This window comes from Orycteropus afer, unplaced genomic scaffold (genome assembly GCF_000298275.1).
Source record: "Orycteropus afer afer isolate SDZICR_OR568_19922 unplaced genomic scaffold, OryAfe1.0 scaffold00019, whole genome shotgun sequence".
Classification (NCBI taxonomy): Eukaryota; Metazoa; Chordata; class Mammalia; order Tubulidentata; family Orycteropodidae; genus Orycteropus; species Orycteropus afer.
The window spans coordinates 4261919-4279481 of NW_006921606.1; the positions used below are offsets into that span (position 1 = coordinate 4261919).

Sequence of the window (17563 nt, forward strand, 5' to 3'; positions counted from 1 at the left end):
TAATAGTAAAAAGGACAAAAGTATTATTAATAATAATAGTTTTAAAACAGACAAAAATAAGCAAACTAATAACCAGAAAAAAAGAAAAAGAAAAAAAAAAAAATCAGGGGAAGGCAGAGAAGGGCACCCAGGCTCCAACAGAGCACACAGACTAGGATGGAGTTCCTGTGGGCCCAGAAGGTGGGTGGGAGTGGGGGATGGCTGCAACTCCATTCACCAAGCACATATGGAGTATAAGAGTAACAAGGGGAATGTCACATCTTTTCAGCCGTCCAGGTCTGGAGTGTCCTTGGAGTTACTGGCAAGCGGAATTTGTTCTTAAGCCCCTGGAATCTGGGAGAGTGCTATCTCTTTAAATATCCAAAATGATCAAGCCACTTGTAAACATTCAAAATGGCTGTGCCCTCCAGACAGGCAAAAGTCCACAACTCAGCCCACCCTCCTCTTCGCTGCTTCTCTTTTTATTCACCAGCCACCCGAGCAGTCCTCTGTGTAGTCCCTGGCTAGCAGGGCTGATTTTTAGGTTAATTCTTAGGTCCTACCAGCCTTGGCATTCTCCAAGTTGTCTGTGTTGTGCCGTCACAATCACTCAGGATCGCTGCCAGACTGCAGCTCCGTATGTCTCCTTTTTTGATATTTTCATGCAAATTCTTCTGCTAATTGGGGTTTAGTCCACTTCTATATCCTTCCCTTCAAGGCTCAGGGGTCCAGGATTATCTTCTGTGTCTGTGTTAATTGGTTCCCCTTTTCTTTGTTGAAGAGGATCTGTGCAGTCTTTCTCCCTATTCTGCCATCTTACTGGAAGTCTCTGAAGTTTACCTTCTGTTGCCAAGTGTATCTGAACAATCATATGAACTATATATAGTAACAGCAGAAACTTTACTGCTGGTCACTTTTAAATAGTTGGATGTCCAGGCATCTGGCCCACACACAGGCTTTGTTTGGTCTTCACCATTATGGTCAACAATTACTTTAATTTTTCTTTGAGGTATTTGTCAGCATTTTAAAAAAACTAGCAATTTCACATCAAAATTCAGGTACTGCACTTTCCCTCTGGTATCCATCAGCTAGAGCTTGGTACCGGCTATCCCTTTGTTAAGGACATATGCTGTTCCATTTGTTTCATTCATATAGCTCCTACTGATATCTTCAGCTCTGATGCTGAAGATAGTTTTTATGCAGTTTTATTTTTTTATATAATAGATTAAGAAACATATAATGTACTCATGTTGAAAACAAAATATCAAGAGGGTTGATATTTCAAAAACAATTGAAGAATATATTTGTTTGTGAAAGCAAAGGATATTGCCATAGTTTAACTTGCAAAACATGTCTTGTGTTGAAGGAATGCAACTTAAAATCCCACTGTGAAACAGACCTGGTCCACTTACTCATTTATGTTTCTTGTTTGGCCATAATAGGCCTTTGAGCTAATACATCATCAATATTGTCTCCAATTTTAATTATAACCTACTTGTACTTTCTAGAAGAGAGGCAATCATTATTACTTTATTTTATTTTTTCAATCATTATGATTTGTGATTGGAATTATTTGGATTAGATTGAAATAGGCTCTCTATCTGATGGAATGTGAAAGTGGGATGTCAACACCTATTTAAGTCTTTCCTGAGTTATCTTCTGGAGCTACTGGAGAGATTTTGTGATATAATTGAAAGCTTACATTAGTTTAACTTCTTGTTCTCATTTTGATACTAATTTTAGGTGTTGGAAAAGTCACTAAAACTTTTGGGATTTCAGCTTCTTTTTGTAAAAAAAAAAAAAAATGAGGAGATTGAGTTTGATCAACTTCTTAAACTATACTACTCTACCAGGCACCTAAGAGGAGCTGAAAAAAATAACAATGAGTGAACTCATATACAACTTGAACATGTAGGTAGCTAAGAATTGATCTTCCTTAGTAATTCAGAGTGTAACATTCCTCATCTTTTGAATTTTATGATTCCATATGCAAAAGAGGTCAAATCACTGGTTCAAGATCTCATGGCAGAATCTTTCTGCTCTCTAGTACACAAGTTCTCGGGACCTGAACTCAGTCTCTTGACTGCCTTCCAATCTGACTCTACTCTTTATCATTCATTCATTTGTTTCATCCTTTTTCAGACTGATATTTATGGCCTGGCAAAGAAGTGTAACTTGACAGAGCGCCAGGTTGAAAGATGGTTTAGGAGTCGGAGGAATCAAGAGAAGCCTCACAGGATAATGAAATTCCGGGAAGCTTGGTAAGATGGACAGTCAAAGCTCTTGAAATGCTTGGATTTTATATGGATCAAAATGGTCATTTCAGAAAGAATACTGGAGTTGGAACAGAAGAAGAGTTCAAACTCATCTCTGTCACTAACCAATAGCATATTTTAGGCTAGTCACTCAGTTACTCTCTGGGCTTACTTTTCATTCTTTAAAAAATGGAGATAATAGTGCCTGCCTTACTACCCCTTAGGGTTCTTGTGAAATGAGAAAATCAATGGAAAGTGCTTTGCAAGCTATGAACTGCCTAAGATGAGCAAGTATTATATATTTCCAAAAATCTAGAAAAATCATAAAAATGTCTTCATAATTTATCTTTTTTAGGGTAGAGACTGGCTTCATTTTATAAGATTTTATCGCCTGTTTTCAATCACATTTAATTCTAAGAGCAGAGAGCATTAGACAGGATCATTACCCCAACTCACCCCTGTAAATTGGGCAGCCAGTCCCTTTTGGATTCCCATTTGGTTTATTTAGCAAGAGGGTCAAGTTGGGCTAGGGCATCAAATAGGATTGTTACCGCAGAGCTGTTTTCTTTAAATACATTCTGAGGACAAAGAAGAGGCATTAGATTATTATTATTTTTTAATTAGAGTTTTGCTTTCTTCCCCCTGTAGAATGTAGTAGTACTTTATTTTATTTTATTACTTTTTATTGTGATATGGGTGCAGTTTTACAAAGCAGACTTGTTTTATATTCAACAGTTCATATACAGTTTGTTTTGGGATGCTGATTATAATCCCTATAATGTAACAGCTCTCCTTCCTCCTCCCTCCTCCCTGTGGTTATCCCTCCCATATGTCCATCTTACCTGTGAGCTCCTGCGTGCCTAGCTTTCTCCCTGTACATATACTGCCCTTCAGATCTCTGATGGTTGACTGTCCTAAGGAGTGCATTTCCCTGGTGTAGTTGCTCATCTCAGGGTTGTCTATTGTTTGGCTGAGAGGTGAGCCACAACAGTGAGTCCAATTCCAGGCCCAAAGTATGACTTGGGCCATACTCTTTGTCTGACCAGTAATCTAGGCCTTTCTTATATTTTTGAATTTTGTTCCACATTTTTTCCCCCACTCTATCCAAAAGCCAAACCAAATCCACTGCTGTCAAGTTGATTCTGACTCATAGTGACTCCCATTGAATTTCTGGGGTGGTAAATCTTTATGGAAGTAGATTGCTCAGTTTTGCTTTTGTGGAGTGGCTGATGGGTTTGAACCATCAACCTTCTGGTTAGCAGTCAGGTGCCTTAGACACAGTGCTACCAGAGCTCCTTCCACTCTACCAAAGAGCTCCAATTTTGATCCCTGACATTGGTAGCTGGGTACCATCTAGTTCTTCTGGTCTCAGGATCATGTAGGCTGAGGTTCCCATGGTCCATCAGTCCCTTGGACTAATAGTTTCCATACATCTTTGATTTTCTTCATTATTCTTTGCTCTGAAAGAGGAGAGGCCAATAGTTGCATCTTAGATGGCTGCTAACAAGCTTTGAAGACCCCAGTCACTCCTCAACAGAGTAGGTTGTAGAACAATGTTTTTGTGTGTTGTGTAGTGCCAATTGACCTTGATGTCTTCTGCAACCATGGTCCCAAGCCTGCAGACCCAGTGGCTCACTCCCTCAAGGTGCTTGGTTCTAGCTAAGAGGTTATCCTAACTTTGTTCCCTTTGTTAGGCCTATAATGTATATGGGCTTTTTTTTTTTTTTTTTCTTATATGGACCATTTTATAGCACCATACAAATACATATGTATGAATATCATCTGTAAAGCCTATGTATGGTCATGAGTATATTCTCATTCATTCTCATACCTGATTTTCTTGCCTGTCACCTATGTGTCCACCCATAGATTAGTGTTTGTTAGTCCTGATAATGCAGTACTGTGTATGTAATAGTATTTACTTTTGTTGTCTGTAAATCTTGTGTACCAATCTGTACACAATCTTGTGTATACAATCTTCCTTTTCCTTAGTGATACTGCGCTGGTCACACACTTTTGTTATATTGCTTTTTCCTTCATCCAAATCAATACATGTCTCTTAACTAGTCAGCAATTTTCCCTACCCTGCCTTCTACCCCTGGAAACAAATGAAGAAAATTTCCTTCCCTATATAAAATTTTCCTTGATTTTTTTATAACAAACTCATATAATATTTGTTTTTCTGTGACTGATTTATTTTACTCAACATAATGTCCTCCAAGTTCATCTATGTTATAAGGTGTTTTGCAGATTTTTCATTATTCTTTAATGTTGCATAGTATTACATTGTATGTGTACCATAGTTTGCTTATCCATTCATCAGTTGATGGGCACTTATGTTGTTTCCATCTCTTTGCTAATGTGAATAGTGCTGCGATGAACATGGATATGCATTTATCTACTTGTGTCCTGGATCTTACTGCTTTAGGACACATTGCTAGTATTGAGATTGCTGGATCAAATGATATTTCTATTTCCAACTTTTTAATGAAGGGCCATACTGTTTTCCACAGTGATTGTCCCTTTTTACAGTTCTTTAAGCAGTGTATTAGAGTTTCAATCTCTCCACACCCTCACCAGCATTTGTTGTTTTCTATATGGTTGAACTTTGCTACTAGTGCTGGAGCAAGATGGTACCTCATTGTTGTTTTGATTTGTATCTCTCTAACGGCCAATGATCACAAGCATTTCTTCATGTGTTTGTTGGCTGCCTGAATATCTTTGGTGAACTGTCTGCTCATGTCCTTTGTCCATTTTCCAATTAGATTGTTTGTCTTTTTGATGCTGAGTTGCTGGAGTTTTCTATAAATTTTAGAGAAAAGTCCATTGTTGGATATGTTGTTGCCAAATATTCTTTTTTCTCAATCTGTAAGTTCTTTGTTTACTCTTTTGGAGAAGTCTTGATATGCATCAGAACTGAATTTTTAGGCAGTCCCAGTCATCTAGTTTACCTTATGCTGTTCTTGCATTTTGTGTTATGCTTGATAGTCTGTTTATGCCATAAATTAAGGGCCCTAACTTTGCCTATATTTTATCTTTGATGAACTGTATAGTTTTGGGTTTTACATTCAGTCTTTGATCCACCTTCAGTTCATTTTTGTGTATGATGTCAGGTATGGATCTTGTTTCATTTTTCTCCAAATAGATATCCTGTTTTGCCAGCAGCATTTGTTAAAGATCAGCTGTCTATAAGAGTGTGGATCTACTTCTGGATCCCCTGTCCCCCATTTTTTAAAAATAGGTTTCGGCCCTTTGTCAAAGATCAGCTATCCATAAGCGTATGGTTCTATTTCTGGATTCTCACTTCTGTTCCACCTTCTATGTGTCTGTCATTGTAACAATACCAGGCTGTTTTCACTACTATGTCTGTATAGTAGGTTTTGAAATAGGGGAGTATGAGACTTCATACCTATTTTGTTCCTCTTCTTTGGTAGTGCTTTGCTTATCCAAGGTCTCTTTCCTTTCCATATAAAATTAGTGATTGGTTTTTCTATGTCTTTAAGGAATGTTGATGGAATCTGAATCAGTATTGCATTGACTGTGTAGATTACCTTGGGTAGTATTGACATTTTCACAATGTTCCATCTTCCTATTCATGAGCATGGTATTATTTTCCTTTTATATATATCTCTTATAGTTTCTGTGTTTTATTGACTATGCAAAGGCATTTGACTGTGTGGATCATAACAAATTATGTATAACATTACAAGGAATGAGAATTCCAGAACACTTACTTGTGATCATGAGGAACCTGTACATAGACCAAGAGGCTATCCATCAAAGATAACAAGGGATACTGCATGGTTTAAAATCAGAAAGTGAGTGTGTCAGGGTTACATCCTTTCACCATACTTATTCAGTCTGTATGCTGAGCAAATAATCTGAGAAGTTTGACCATATGAAGAAGAACATGGCATCGGGATTGGAGGAAGACTCATTAACAACCTGTGATATGCAGATGACACAACCCTGCTTGCTGAAAGTGAAGATGACTTGAAGCACTACTGATGAAGATCAAAGACTACAGCCTTCAATATGAATTACAACTCAACCTAAAGGAAGCAAAAATCCTCACAACTGGAAGAATAAGGAACATCATGAAAAATGGAGAAAAGGTTGAAGTTGTCAGGGATTTCATCTTACTTGGATCCACAATGAACACCCATGGAAGCAGTAGTCAACAAATTAGACAACATATTGCACTGGGAAAATCTGCTGCAAAAGACCTCTTTAGAGTGCTGAAGTGCAAAGATGTCTCTTTGAAGACTAAAGTGTGCCACACCCAAGCCATGGTATTTTCAATAGCCTCATATGCTTATTTTTTTCCAATTTTTTAAATCAGACAAATCCATGTTAGTTGGATCATGTTGGATACTGCATTCTACACACCAGCCTATTCCTTCTTTCCATCTGTTTCTTAAGGTTTTCATATCGACTTTTACCAGGTATCATTGTTTTGAGGATGAGATGAACAGGAAGACTCTCACATAATTAAAGAGAGTGGCTTGTGGGTTTGAACTGCCAGCCTTCTGGTTAGCAGTCAAATGCCTTAGGCATTATACTACCAGAGCTCCCAGAGAGCCTATAGGAAGACTAAACTTTAATAACTTCCTTTCATTTACTTATGAGTTTCTGAATACTAGGAATATAACTGTTATACCAGCTGATATCAAGGTGTCTCAAAACAAACACTCATTTTCTCATTACAAGCTTCCACTGCCTTTTCCACAGTGGTTGGAGGTATATGGACCGGTTTGTTCTCTAACTAGCTTCTGTCTTATTTTTCTGACTTGATAGATTGGTTAATATTGTGTTGCCACTGATGTCAGGTTGCCATAGTATATCTCTCTAAACCGTCACCACAAAACAGTACAAAGTGGAGGTAATCTGATAAAAACAAACAAACACAACCAACCAACCCCATTGCCATTGAGTTGATTCCAATTCATACATTTCTGTTTTTTTCTTCTATCATTCATTCTCATGAACAAATGATTCTTATCTTAAATAAATTCACCAGGCAGAGACTAATCTTTTACTCTGAGTGAATCATATTCCAATGAAATTCTCCAATAATCTCTTCTATGTTATTATGCCTTACTATTTATAAATAATGTTTGTTTGATCCTCCCATCAACAATGTGATACAGTCAAGGAAGTTGGAGTTAGTCCTACTTAAGAAACGAGAAACTACACATACATTTAGTTTAAGGAACTTAAGATCACCAAGCTGTTCAAGGCACAATTACAATGAAGTCTTCTCACTACTATTCTGATGCTATTTCTGTTCCCTTACATTTTAGCAACGAGAGAAACTCCTACATCACGCAACCATTTGGATCAACAGGGCCCAAACACACATTTGGGAATCTGGCCATGTCAGTGAAATCGACTGAAAGTCTGCCACCAAGTTCAGGCTAAAGAAGAGCATTTTGAATTGTCTCTACAACTCAGTGGTGTAGTGCCTAAGGCACTTCACTGCTAACCAAAAGGTTGGAGTTTCAAACCCACCAGCCACTCCTGGGAAGGAAGATTGGGCAATCTACTTCCATAGTGATACTGCTTCAGAAACCCAAGAAGGGGTCGCTATGAGTCAGAGACAACTTGACAGCACATAACAACAAACAACAATAACTACAACTCAGTCAGTCAGTACAGAGGAGGATGTTGAGTATCTTCTCTGTACTTACACTAACCTAAATTGTATGGAGTTCCAGATTTTTAGAGGGATGAAAAAGTGTAAGAAATGATCACTAACCTTACAGAGCTGATTAGGGAGACCAGACCATCACATATGAAGCCATAACATCTATTGTTATTCCACCTGGATGACACATGGAACTGCATGCCAGCAGATGCATGGTTGTGTTAAGATATATGATGGGAGCTCTGGTAGCGTAGTGCCTAAGGCACTTGGCTACTAACGAGAAGGTTGGTGGTTCAAACCCAGCAGCCACTCCTTGGAAGGAAGATGGGGCAATTTACTTCTGCAGTGATACTGCCTCAGAAACCCAAGGAGGGGGTCTCTCTGAGTTGGGTCCGACTCAACAGCACATAACAACAACAACAACAACATGGCATTCAGAGGAGATGGTGTCAATAAGGTTGGAGAAGGCAGAGAAAAGCTTTATAGAGATGAGACATAAGTTGGATCTTAAAGAATGGGTTGTTCCCCTAAGAAAAGGAAGCAGGGTTTGAACGCAGCATGTTTCAAGTAAGGCAAAGGCACTGTTCTGGTTACCTAGTGCCGCTCTAACAAGAATACACCACAAATGGGATGGCCTTAACAAGCAGGAGTTTATTGTCTTACAGCTGGGGTGGCTAGAAGTCTGATTCAAAGTGCCAGGCTCAAGGGGCTGTGTGAAAGCCCCTTGACCTTGGGCTTCAGCTCTGCCCCTTGCTCCTGGCCCACTGAAGCTAGAGGCATCTCTTCACTCAGGCAGCTGCTAGCTACTGAGGCTGACATACCGAAGGTCAACAAGTGAAAAGGCACAGTCCCAATGTTACCAAACCACACAGCAGGCCATTCATTGAAGTCCATGGTAAGTCCCAAGGTTGGCAGAGCATGGCAGCCTGCTGAATGACAACATGGCTACATGCAGGGTCCAGGCATGCCATAAGCTAGAGACTATCCCCAAGGCTTCTTCTTATATACAGGAAGCAGACCACATCCCAAAGGCAGCTATTCAGCGGCTTGTGATTGATCCCGCCATGGAGCTGATTGCCAGTCTCATCAGGGGGAATAACTACCACCAGCTGGCCAGCCACTCAACCAGGCCCAGCCAAGTTGACATACAAATTTAACTACCACAATTCCACCCCTTGTCACCTTGACACCTGCACAGATATTCATTGGGTGGCATCTGTACAGATCTCTTTCACTGGGTGGCTCTAATCCCCTAGTTCCTGAGTGGTGACCTCACCCCCTTGACCTGGTGGGCCCGTTCCTCTACCTCTTGGTCATGGCACTCCTTCCCCCTTACTCTTGGGCAGCAACTATGGCTCCATCCTACTGGCCCACATGAATGAGCAGCCCCACACTCCAGAACTGAGTTAGTGAAGGTCTAACTCTTTGAATCTTAGGGGGCTATGATGTTTCCATGCCCAGAGGCTGTGGTCCTACCCTTTGAGGCTGAGGCAGCTCTGCTTCCTGTTTCCTTTGTCTCTACACTTCTGCAGATTAATGCCTTAGGGCAACCCACTCCACTGGAAATCTTTCTCCCCAAAGAACACTTAGCTTTCTTGTTCCATAGGCCAGCCAACCTGCTACTCCATTTTATGCCAATCTCTTCACCAATTAATGCCCAAAGGCAACCCACTCCACCAGGAAACTGCCTACCCAATTGCACCCGGCTTTCTCCTCCATGGGCTGGCAAGCCTGTTTCTGTTTAATGCCTGTCTCTGGGCTCTGCTACTGCCGTCTTTTATGCTGGTCTCTCTGCCGGTATCTCTCTGCCAGTCTCTTGGCTCTGCTCCTGCTGTCTCTCACACCATATGTTGGGGTCTTTCTGCCAGAATCTTGGGTCAAGGATGCACTCCACTCCTGTTTCCACATTTTAGGTATCTGTCAGAGCAGCACCCCACTGTCTCAGTACCATATTCTGTTCTGGTTACCTAGTGCCACTCTGACAAAAATATACCACAAATGGGATGGCCTTAACAAACATGAGTTTATTCTCTTACAGTCAGGGAGGCTACAAGTCCGAGTTCAAAGTGCCAGGCTTGAGGGGCTGTGTGAAAGCCCTTTGACCTTGGGCTTCAGCTCTGCCTCTTGCTCCAGCCCACTGAAGCTAAAGGCATCTCTCCACTCAGGCAGCTGTTAGCTACTGAGGCTGACAAACCCAAGGTCAACAACTGAAAAGGCACAGTCCTGATGTTACCAAACCACATGGCAGGCCATTCATTCAAGTCCATTGTAAGTCCCAAGGTCGGCAGAGCATGTCAGCCTGCTGAACAGCGACATGGCTACGTGCAGGGTCCATGCATGCCATAAGCTAGAGACTATCCCCAAGGCTTCTTATATACAAGAAGCAGACCACATCCCAAAGGAAGCTACTCAGCTGCTTGTGGTAGATCCCACCATGGAGTTGATTGCCAGTCTCATCATGGGGAATTACTACCACTAGGTGCCCAGCCACTCAATCAGGCCCAGCCAAGTTGACATACAAATTTAACTACTACAGGCACAAAGCAAGAAATTATATAGTATACTCAGAAAATAATACGCTCAATAAATTTAAATAAAATTTAAGCTTTACCTTATTCTCTAGCAATGTTTCAAATTTTCTCTAAGTCAGATTACTGTTAAAAGTTATGGAATAAATGAGCAGACTAAAACAAAATGCCAATCTGTCTAACTTTACAAGGACTGTACATTTTTCCCACCAGTTATAGAATCTGCTGTAAAGAAATCGTAGTACAAGATACACACTCCAGGCATTTTGGAAATCTCAGGATTTATTTCCTGATACAGAGTTCTTACAAATTACACTCTAACAGGGAGATGTCTCTCCATAGTGTCAGGATGGATCTGAACACTGTGAACTCAGTGTATTGGTTTTTTTTTTGTTACTTTCTTTCTTTAATTATGAGTCTTAAACTCTGTTTAACAACATTAAGAATTTCAATCCGTAGTGTTTTTTTTTTTTTTTTTTCATATTAGAAGACCGATTTTCTTTTTAAAATAAACATTTATACCTAGGAATAAGACATTTATTATAAAATTGCCCTGTAGTTTCCAAGTGCATGGTGCATATTGGCAGCAATGCTGTTCCAGTGATTATGAGAGGGAGTGTCTTGGCCAGTGGACTGTCACCTTGCCTAGCCTGACCTGAAGACAAGTCCATAGAGTGACACCTCTCCCATAATGAGCCTACATCTGGTCCTGTGAGTTTCTTTCACCGTTGGGCCAAGTTCATTCTGTCCAGTTCCTCCCTTGCTTTCACCCTTCAGTCCATTTTCCACTATTACCATCATATCATAACCAATCATTTTCTCTCATTCCTTAAAAAATTATTTTTTTCCACAACTATGTTTTTTCAACCTGTCCTGGTGAAAAGACAGATTTTACTACCTTAGTTTCATTTGAAACAGGTAAAATGGCACTAACAAGTAAATCATGATTCATCTTAGTATCAATGAAGTGCACTTGTTTTCAAATGTTTTGGTTTCAGAACCAAAGTTCACTTAATATCTTTTGAAGACCACAAAAAGATTTTGTTTATGTATATTATATCTACTGATAGTGACTGTATTAGAAATTAAAGTGAAGACACTTGTAAAACATACGAATACAGAAACCTACATTTATTAATTAGCAGAACAATGGTGTAATCACATGTCACATAGCCTCTAGAAAACACCACTAGATGCTTGTGAGGGAACAAGAATGAAAAAGACAAATTGCATTTTAGTATTATTATGAAAATATTTTTGACCTCATGGACCCTATGAAAAGGTCTTGGGAAACCTCAGGGATTCCTGGCCCACACTTTGAGAACCATGAGTATAGTGTAATTAAACTTGACTAGAACTACTCCAGACAATGTGAAACTTAGTTTTTAATTCTTACTATTTAATCTTGGGTAAGTTACGGTCTCTCTCTGAATCTCAGATTCTTTGTTAGTATCTATATTATCTACTTTTCAGGATTGCTGTGAGAATTAAGCAACAATCTTCAAAAAGAAGATAGTTATAGTCCCTACTTCATAGAGTATTGTGAAGATAAAATGAGATAACACATGTCTGCTTTGCACAGAGTCAAAGAGTCAATATGTGTTAGAGGAACTCATGAAATGAGATGTACCTTCCAGAATCACAGCTTCATGTGTTGGCTGGCTGGTCTTAGATTCTATTTTTTTAATTCTTATTTGGTCAGGATAATTCAGGGAAACTTGGTACTGTCCTCTGCATCTAAGTAGGTGACATATCTGGACCAATAATAAAGCAAGAGCAGACAGGTTTCAGTTTTCATTTTGTAAAATGCACTTTGAGTATTTTCATCGTTTCGTTGTCTGAGTAACTGAACTCTACCTTTCTCTTATATCAAAATAAGCCATAAAGAAAAACTATCATCTAGCTTAGAGTCAGTAATAATATTCAGGGAATACTCTAAGATTCAGAGTCCAAAGTCCTCCACTTCATTATCAGCTTTACCACTTCTTACTTACATCAACTGGGGAAATGTCCTTAATTGTCTGAGCCTAATTTTTCATCGACAAAATGAGTATATGCTTTTATTCCTATTTCCTAATTATCTTACGGGAGCTCTGGTAGCATAGTGGCTAAGACACTTGCCTGCTAACCAGACGGCTGGCTGTTCAAACCCACCAGCCACTCCTCGGAAGGAAGGTTGGACAATCCTACTTCTATAGTGATACTGCCTCGGAAACCCAAGGAGGGGTCGCTATGAGTTGGGGCCGACTCGACGGCACATAACAACAATTATCTTACAGGTGTATTAAGGAAAGCATTATAAAGCATTACACAAGTGTGTTGTTGTTGTTGGTATAAGCAAATATTCCTTTCGATATTATTAGGTCTGATTCAGCAATCCTTAAGTAAAATAGCAGGAATTTTAAAAAATATTACTTTGGAAAATTTTAGACATATGGAAAAGTAGGAAGACTACCATAATAAACTGTACACCCATCACTGGCTTTAACAGTTATCAACTCAAGGTAAATTCTATGTCATCTATGCCCCCACCTACTTCTTTCACTCACCCCAGATTATTTTTGAGGCAAATATCAGACATTGTATCATTTCATTTGTAAGTATTTTAATAAGTATCTCTAAAAGATAATAACTTTTTATTTTAAACATAATTTTAATAACAGTACTATACCAAAAAAATTATTTAACAACAAATACCTAATTAGTGTTCAGATTTTCTTGATCATCTTATACTTTTCAGTACAGTTTATTTGATTCATGTTCTAAGTAAGATCCATATATTGTAATTGTTTGCTGTGTCTTTAATTGTCTTAATCTATAGTTTCTTCTCTATACTTGAGAAAAAAAAAATTTTTTTCAAAACATGCTTTTAGGAAACGAGGATAAAGTCAGATCATGTAGAAACCTTTTTCCTGGGAATTAAATGAGGTAAAATAAATGATTAGACTATGTAGATTTTTCTTGTGGTGAAGATAAGATCAACTACCATTTATTGTGTATCAGGAATTAGACTAGGCATTTTAATAATAATAATAATAATAGTACACCAAACTCACTGCCATTGAGTCAATTATTGTCACTGACTACAAGCTAGGCAAAATATGATCAATATTTTGACAAATTATTTTTAATTCTTTTTACATTGTGAGGTAAGTTTTTTTTTTTTTTTCTCCTTGCTTTAGAGGTGAGGAATTTAAGTGACTTACCTAAAGTTAAAACCATTGCCATGGAGTTGATTCTGACTCATGGTGATCTGTGCGTTAACAAGATAAAACTGAGTTCCATACAGTTTTCTTGCCAGTGAGTTTGGTTTTGGTTGTTTTCTTTTCTTTTTTTTTTGGAATCTTTACAAAAACAGATTATAAGGCCTTTCTTCCAAGGTGCCTCTGGGTGGATTCGAACTACCAACATTTCAGTTAGCAGCCAAATGCAAACTGTGCCACTCAGAGAGCTTAACCCAAGGTTACAAACATCTAGTAAATGGGAGAGCAGCATATGAACTTACATTACTGACTCTAGAATGTGTGTTCTGTCCAAACTCAGAAAAGCCAGGCCAAATGCTTTTCTCCTCACATGTTAATTACCTTTACAAAGGAGTAAGGACTTTTCTTTCTTTTGGCAGCTGGCGATTTGCATTTTACTTAATGATGACTGTAGCTGGAATTGCATTTCTTTATGATGTAAGTTGTCTCTCTGATATCTTTGATTGGAATTTGTCTTTAATTTTAAAAATCTTCCTGTGAATTGCTTTGGGATATAGTATTTTCAGTAAGCACCACCCAGGCTCCTTAGCCTGAGTTTACTCATCCCTATTTACATACCATTTGTTTCATTCCTTTGGTTTTGTTTACAGTGAATATAATTCCATGTTTGAATTTAAATCTACTATTTTATTATTTATTTCCTATTTTTACCATCTGTTGCCTTGGAATTGCTTTACAACATAATACTCTCAGTAAGATAACCAGCTTTTATATATTACTTTCTAGGTTCTTATTTCATTGCTACAGAAGCAGAGATCTAATTGGCTTAGAAATAATTTTGTTAGTAGATTCACTTGTTTGAAACAATTTCCTTCTTAATACAACACTGTTTAAGGGTTGCAGAATCATTAAAGTAGTGAGTTTCACATCAATGTTGTATATGAATACATTTAAATAAGTTCAGAGGAATAAATATGTGGATGTAGCAGCAGGGATATGGCAAAAGTATATGTTACTGTGCATGTTTGCCCTTTATAAATAACATCAGGAAGAGCATATGTGCCAAAAACTCCCTTTCACCCTGACAAACTTAATTCTTCTCTTTGTAATTTCAGAAACCTTGGGTATATGATCTGTGGGAAGTATGGAATGGTTATCCCAAACAGGTAAGCCCCTTATATACAGTCCCTTCCTTACTATACCCAAACCAAACCAAATCCTCTCCTGTCAAGTCAATTCTGACTCATAATGGCTCTATAGGACAGAGTAGAACTGCCCTATAAATATTATGGGAGGAGACTCCCATGGAGCAGCTGGTGGGTTCAAACTGCTAACCTTTCTGTTAGCAGCCAAGTGCTTAACCACTGCTCCACCAGGGCTTCAGCACCTAGGCCCCTCAAATTGTCCCGAGTTAGATCTTTGTCTCATTCCTTCTTTTATACACTTCTATGCAATCCTTTTGTTCTTTTTCCACCTGAGCTTGTCATTAACAGCCATCAAGTTGGCCTCCACACATGGTGACCCATGTGTTTCAGAGTAGAACTGTGCTCCATAGAGGTTTCTTGGCTTTAATCTTTAAGGAAGCACTTTGGCAGATTTTGTTCTGCAGTGCCACTGGATGGGTTCAGATCACCAACCTTTAGGTCAGCAACTGATCACAAACCACTTGTGCCACCTAGACTCCTTAATCTAACATATTCATTCTTATTCCCCATCATTTGTTCCATCCCTTTAGTTTGTTTATTGTTATTGTTATTAGGTGCTGTTTAGTTGGTTCCAACCCGTAGCAGCTGTGGGTACAAAAGAACAAAACACTGTGTGGTCCTGTGGCATCCTCACAATCATTGCTGTGTTTGAGTCCACTGTTGCAGCCATTGTGTCAATACATCTTGTTGAGGGGCTTCCTCTTTTTCATTGATTTTACCAAGCTTGATGTCCTTCTCCAGGGACTGGACCCTCCCAATAACATATCCAAAGTACATGATATGAAGTCTTACCATCCTTGCTTCTAAGGAGCATTCTGACTACTTCTTCCATGATAGATTTGTTCTTTCTTCTGGAAGTTCATCGTATATTCAATATTCTTCACCAGCACCATAATTCAAACATATCAATTCTTCTTCAATCTTACTCCTCATCCAGCTCTCACATGCATATGAGGTGATTGAAAATACCATGGCTTAGATCAGGCGTATCTCAGTCCTCAAAGTTACATCTTTGCTTTTTAATGCAGATTTACCCAATGCAATGTTGTTGTTGTTGTTGTTATGTGCCATTGAGTCAGACCCAATTCATAGAGACCCCTCCTTGAGTTTCCAAGGCAGTATCACTATGGAAATAGATTGCCCCATCTTCCTTCCGAGGAGTGGCTGGTGGGTTTGAACCACCAGCCTTCTAGTTAGCAGTCAAGTGCCTTAGGCATTACGCTACCAGAGCTCCTGATGCAATACATTGTTTGATTTCTTGACTGCTGTTTCCATGGTGTTGATGGTGTATCCAAATAAAATGAAATCTTTGACAGTGTCAATCTTCTCTCCCTTCATCATGGTGTTGCTTATTGGTCCACTTGAGAGAAGTTTTGTTTTCTTTATGATCAGGTATAACCTATACTGAAGGATTGTCCTCTTTGCTCTTCATTAGCATTTCAGGTCTTTTTTACTTTCTGTAAGCAGAGTTGCATTATCTGCATATCTGAGGTTGTTACATGAGTCTTCCTCCAATCCTGATGCCACATTCTTCTTAATGTAGTCCACCTTCTCAGATCATTTGTTCAGCATGCAGATTGAATAAGTATGGTGAAAGGATACAACTCTGACACACACTTTTCCTAATTTTAAACCATACAGTATTCCCTTTTTCTGTTCAAAAGGCTGCCTCTTGATCTATGTACTGGTTCCACGTGAGCACAATTAAGTGTTCTGGAATTACCATTCTTTGCAATGTTATCCATAATTTGTTGTGATTCACATAGTTGGATGCCTTTAGGTAGTCAATAAAACATAAGTAAACATCTTTCTGATAGTGTCTGCTTTCAGCCAAGATCCATCTGACATCAGCAATCATATCACTTGCTCTCCATCATCTTCTTAATCTGGCTTGAATATCTAGACGTTCCCTGTCAATGTACTGCTGCAACTCTTTTTAAATTATATTCAACAAAATTTTACTTGTGTGAGATAATGATGATACTATTTGATAATTTCTACGTTCCACATTCACCTTTATTTGAAATGCATATAAATATGGATCTCTTCCAGTCAATTTGCTAGGTAGTTGTTTTCCAAATTTCTTGGCAGCTTGGCAGGGATGAGTGACCACTTCAAGTGTTGCAGCCATTTGTTGAAATATCTCAATTAGTATTCCGTCAATTCCTGAGCCTTGTTTTTCATCAATGTCTTCAATGCAGCTTGGATTTCTTCCTTCAATATCATATGTCATATGTTCTTGATCATATGTTGATATGGTTAAATGTCAGTAAATTCTTTTTTGACACAGTTACTCTGTGTACTATTTTCATCATCTTTTGATGCTTCCTGTGTCATTCATTATTTTGCCCTTAGAATCCTTCAATATTGCAACTCAAGGCTTGAATTTTTTCTTTAGTTCTTTCAGTTGAGAAATATTGACCGTGTTCTTCCCTTTTGGTTTTCTAACTCTAGCCCTTTGAATATTTCATTATAATACTTTACTTTGTCTTCTGAGCTGTCCTTAAAAATCTTCTGTTCAGTTCTTTTACTTCATCATTTCTTCCATTCACTTTAACTACTCTATGTTCAAGAGCGTCCATTTTGGTCTTTCTTTTTTCTGTCTTTTTAATGATTTTACTTTCTTCATATATCATGTCTTGGATTTCATCCCCCAGGTCATCAAATCTATTCTTTTTTTTTTTTTTTTCTTTTTAAGATTTTTTATTTAATTTGCATGGCATTTCTTTCCCATTATTTTAAAACT

At 38.5% G+C, this 17563-nt stretch overlaps 1 protein-coding gene across 1 annotated transcript in view; it reads left to right on the forward strand.

Moving 5' to 3' along the window:
- Positions 1-17563, forward strand: part of CERS3 (ceramide synthase 3) — a 202055-nt gene that overhangs the window by 48206 nt on the left and 136286 nt on the right. Inside the window, exons 3-5 of the mRNA XM_007959967.1 lie at positions 2122-2240; positions 14032-14089; positions 14728-14778. Coding sequence (XP_007958158.1) covers positions 2122-2240; positions 14032-14089; positions 14728-14778 — 228 coding nt within the window. The remainder of the gene's footprint in view (positions 1-2121; positions 2241-14031; positions 14090-14727; positions 14779-17563) is intronic.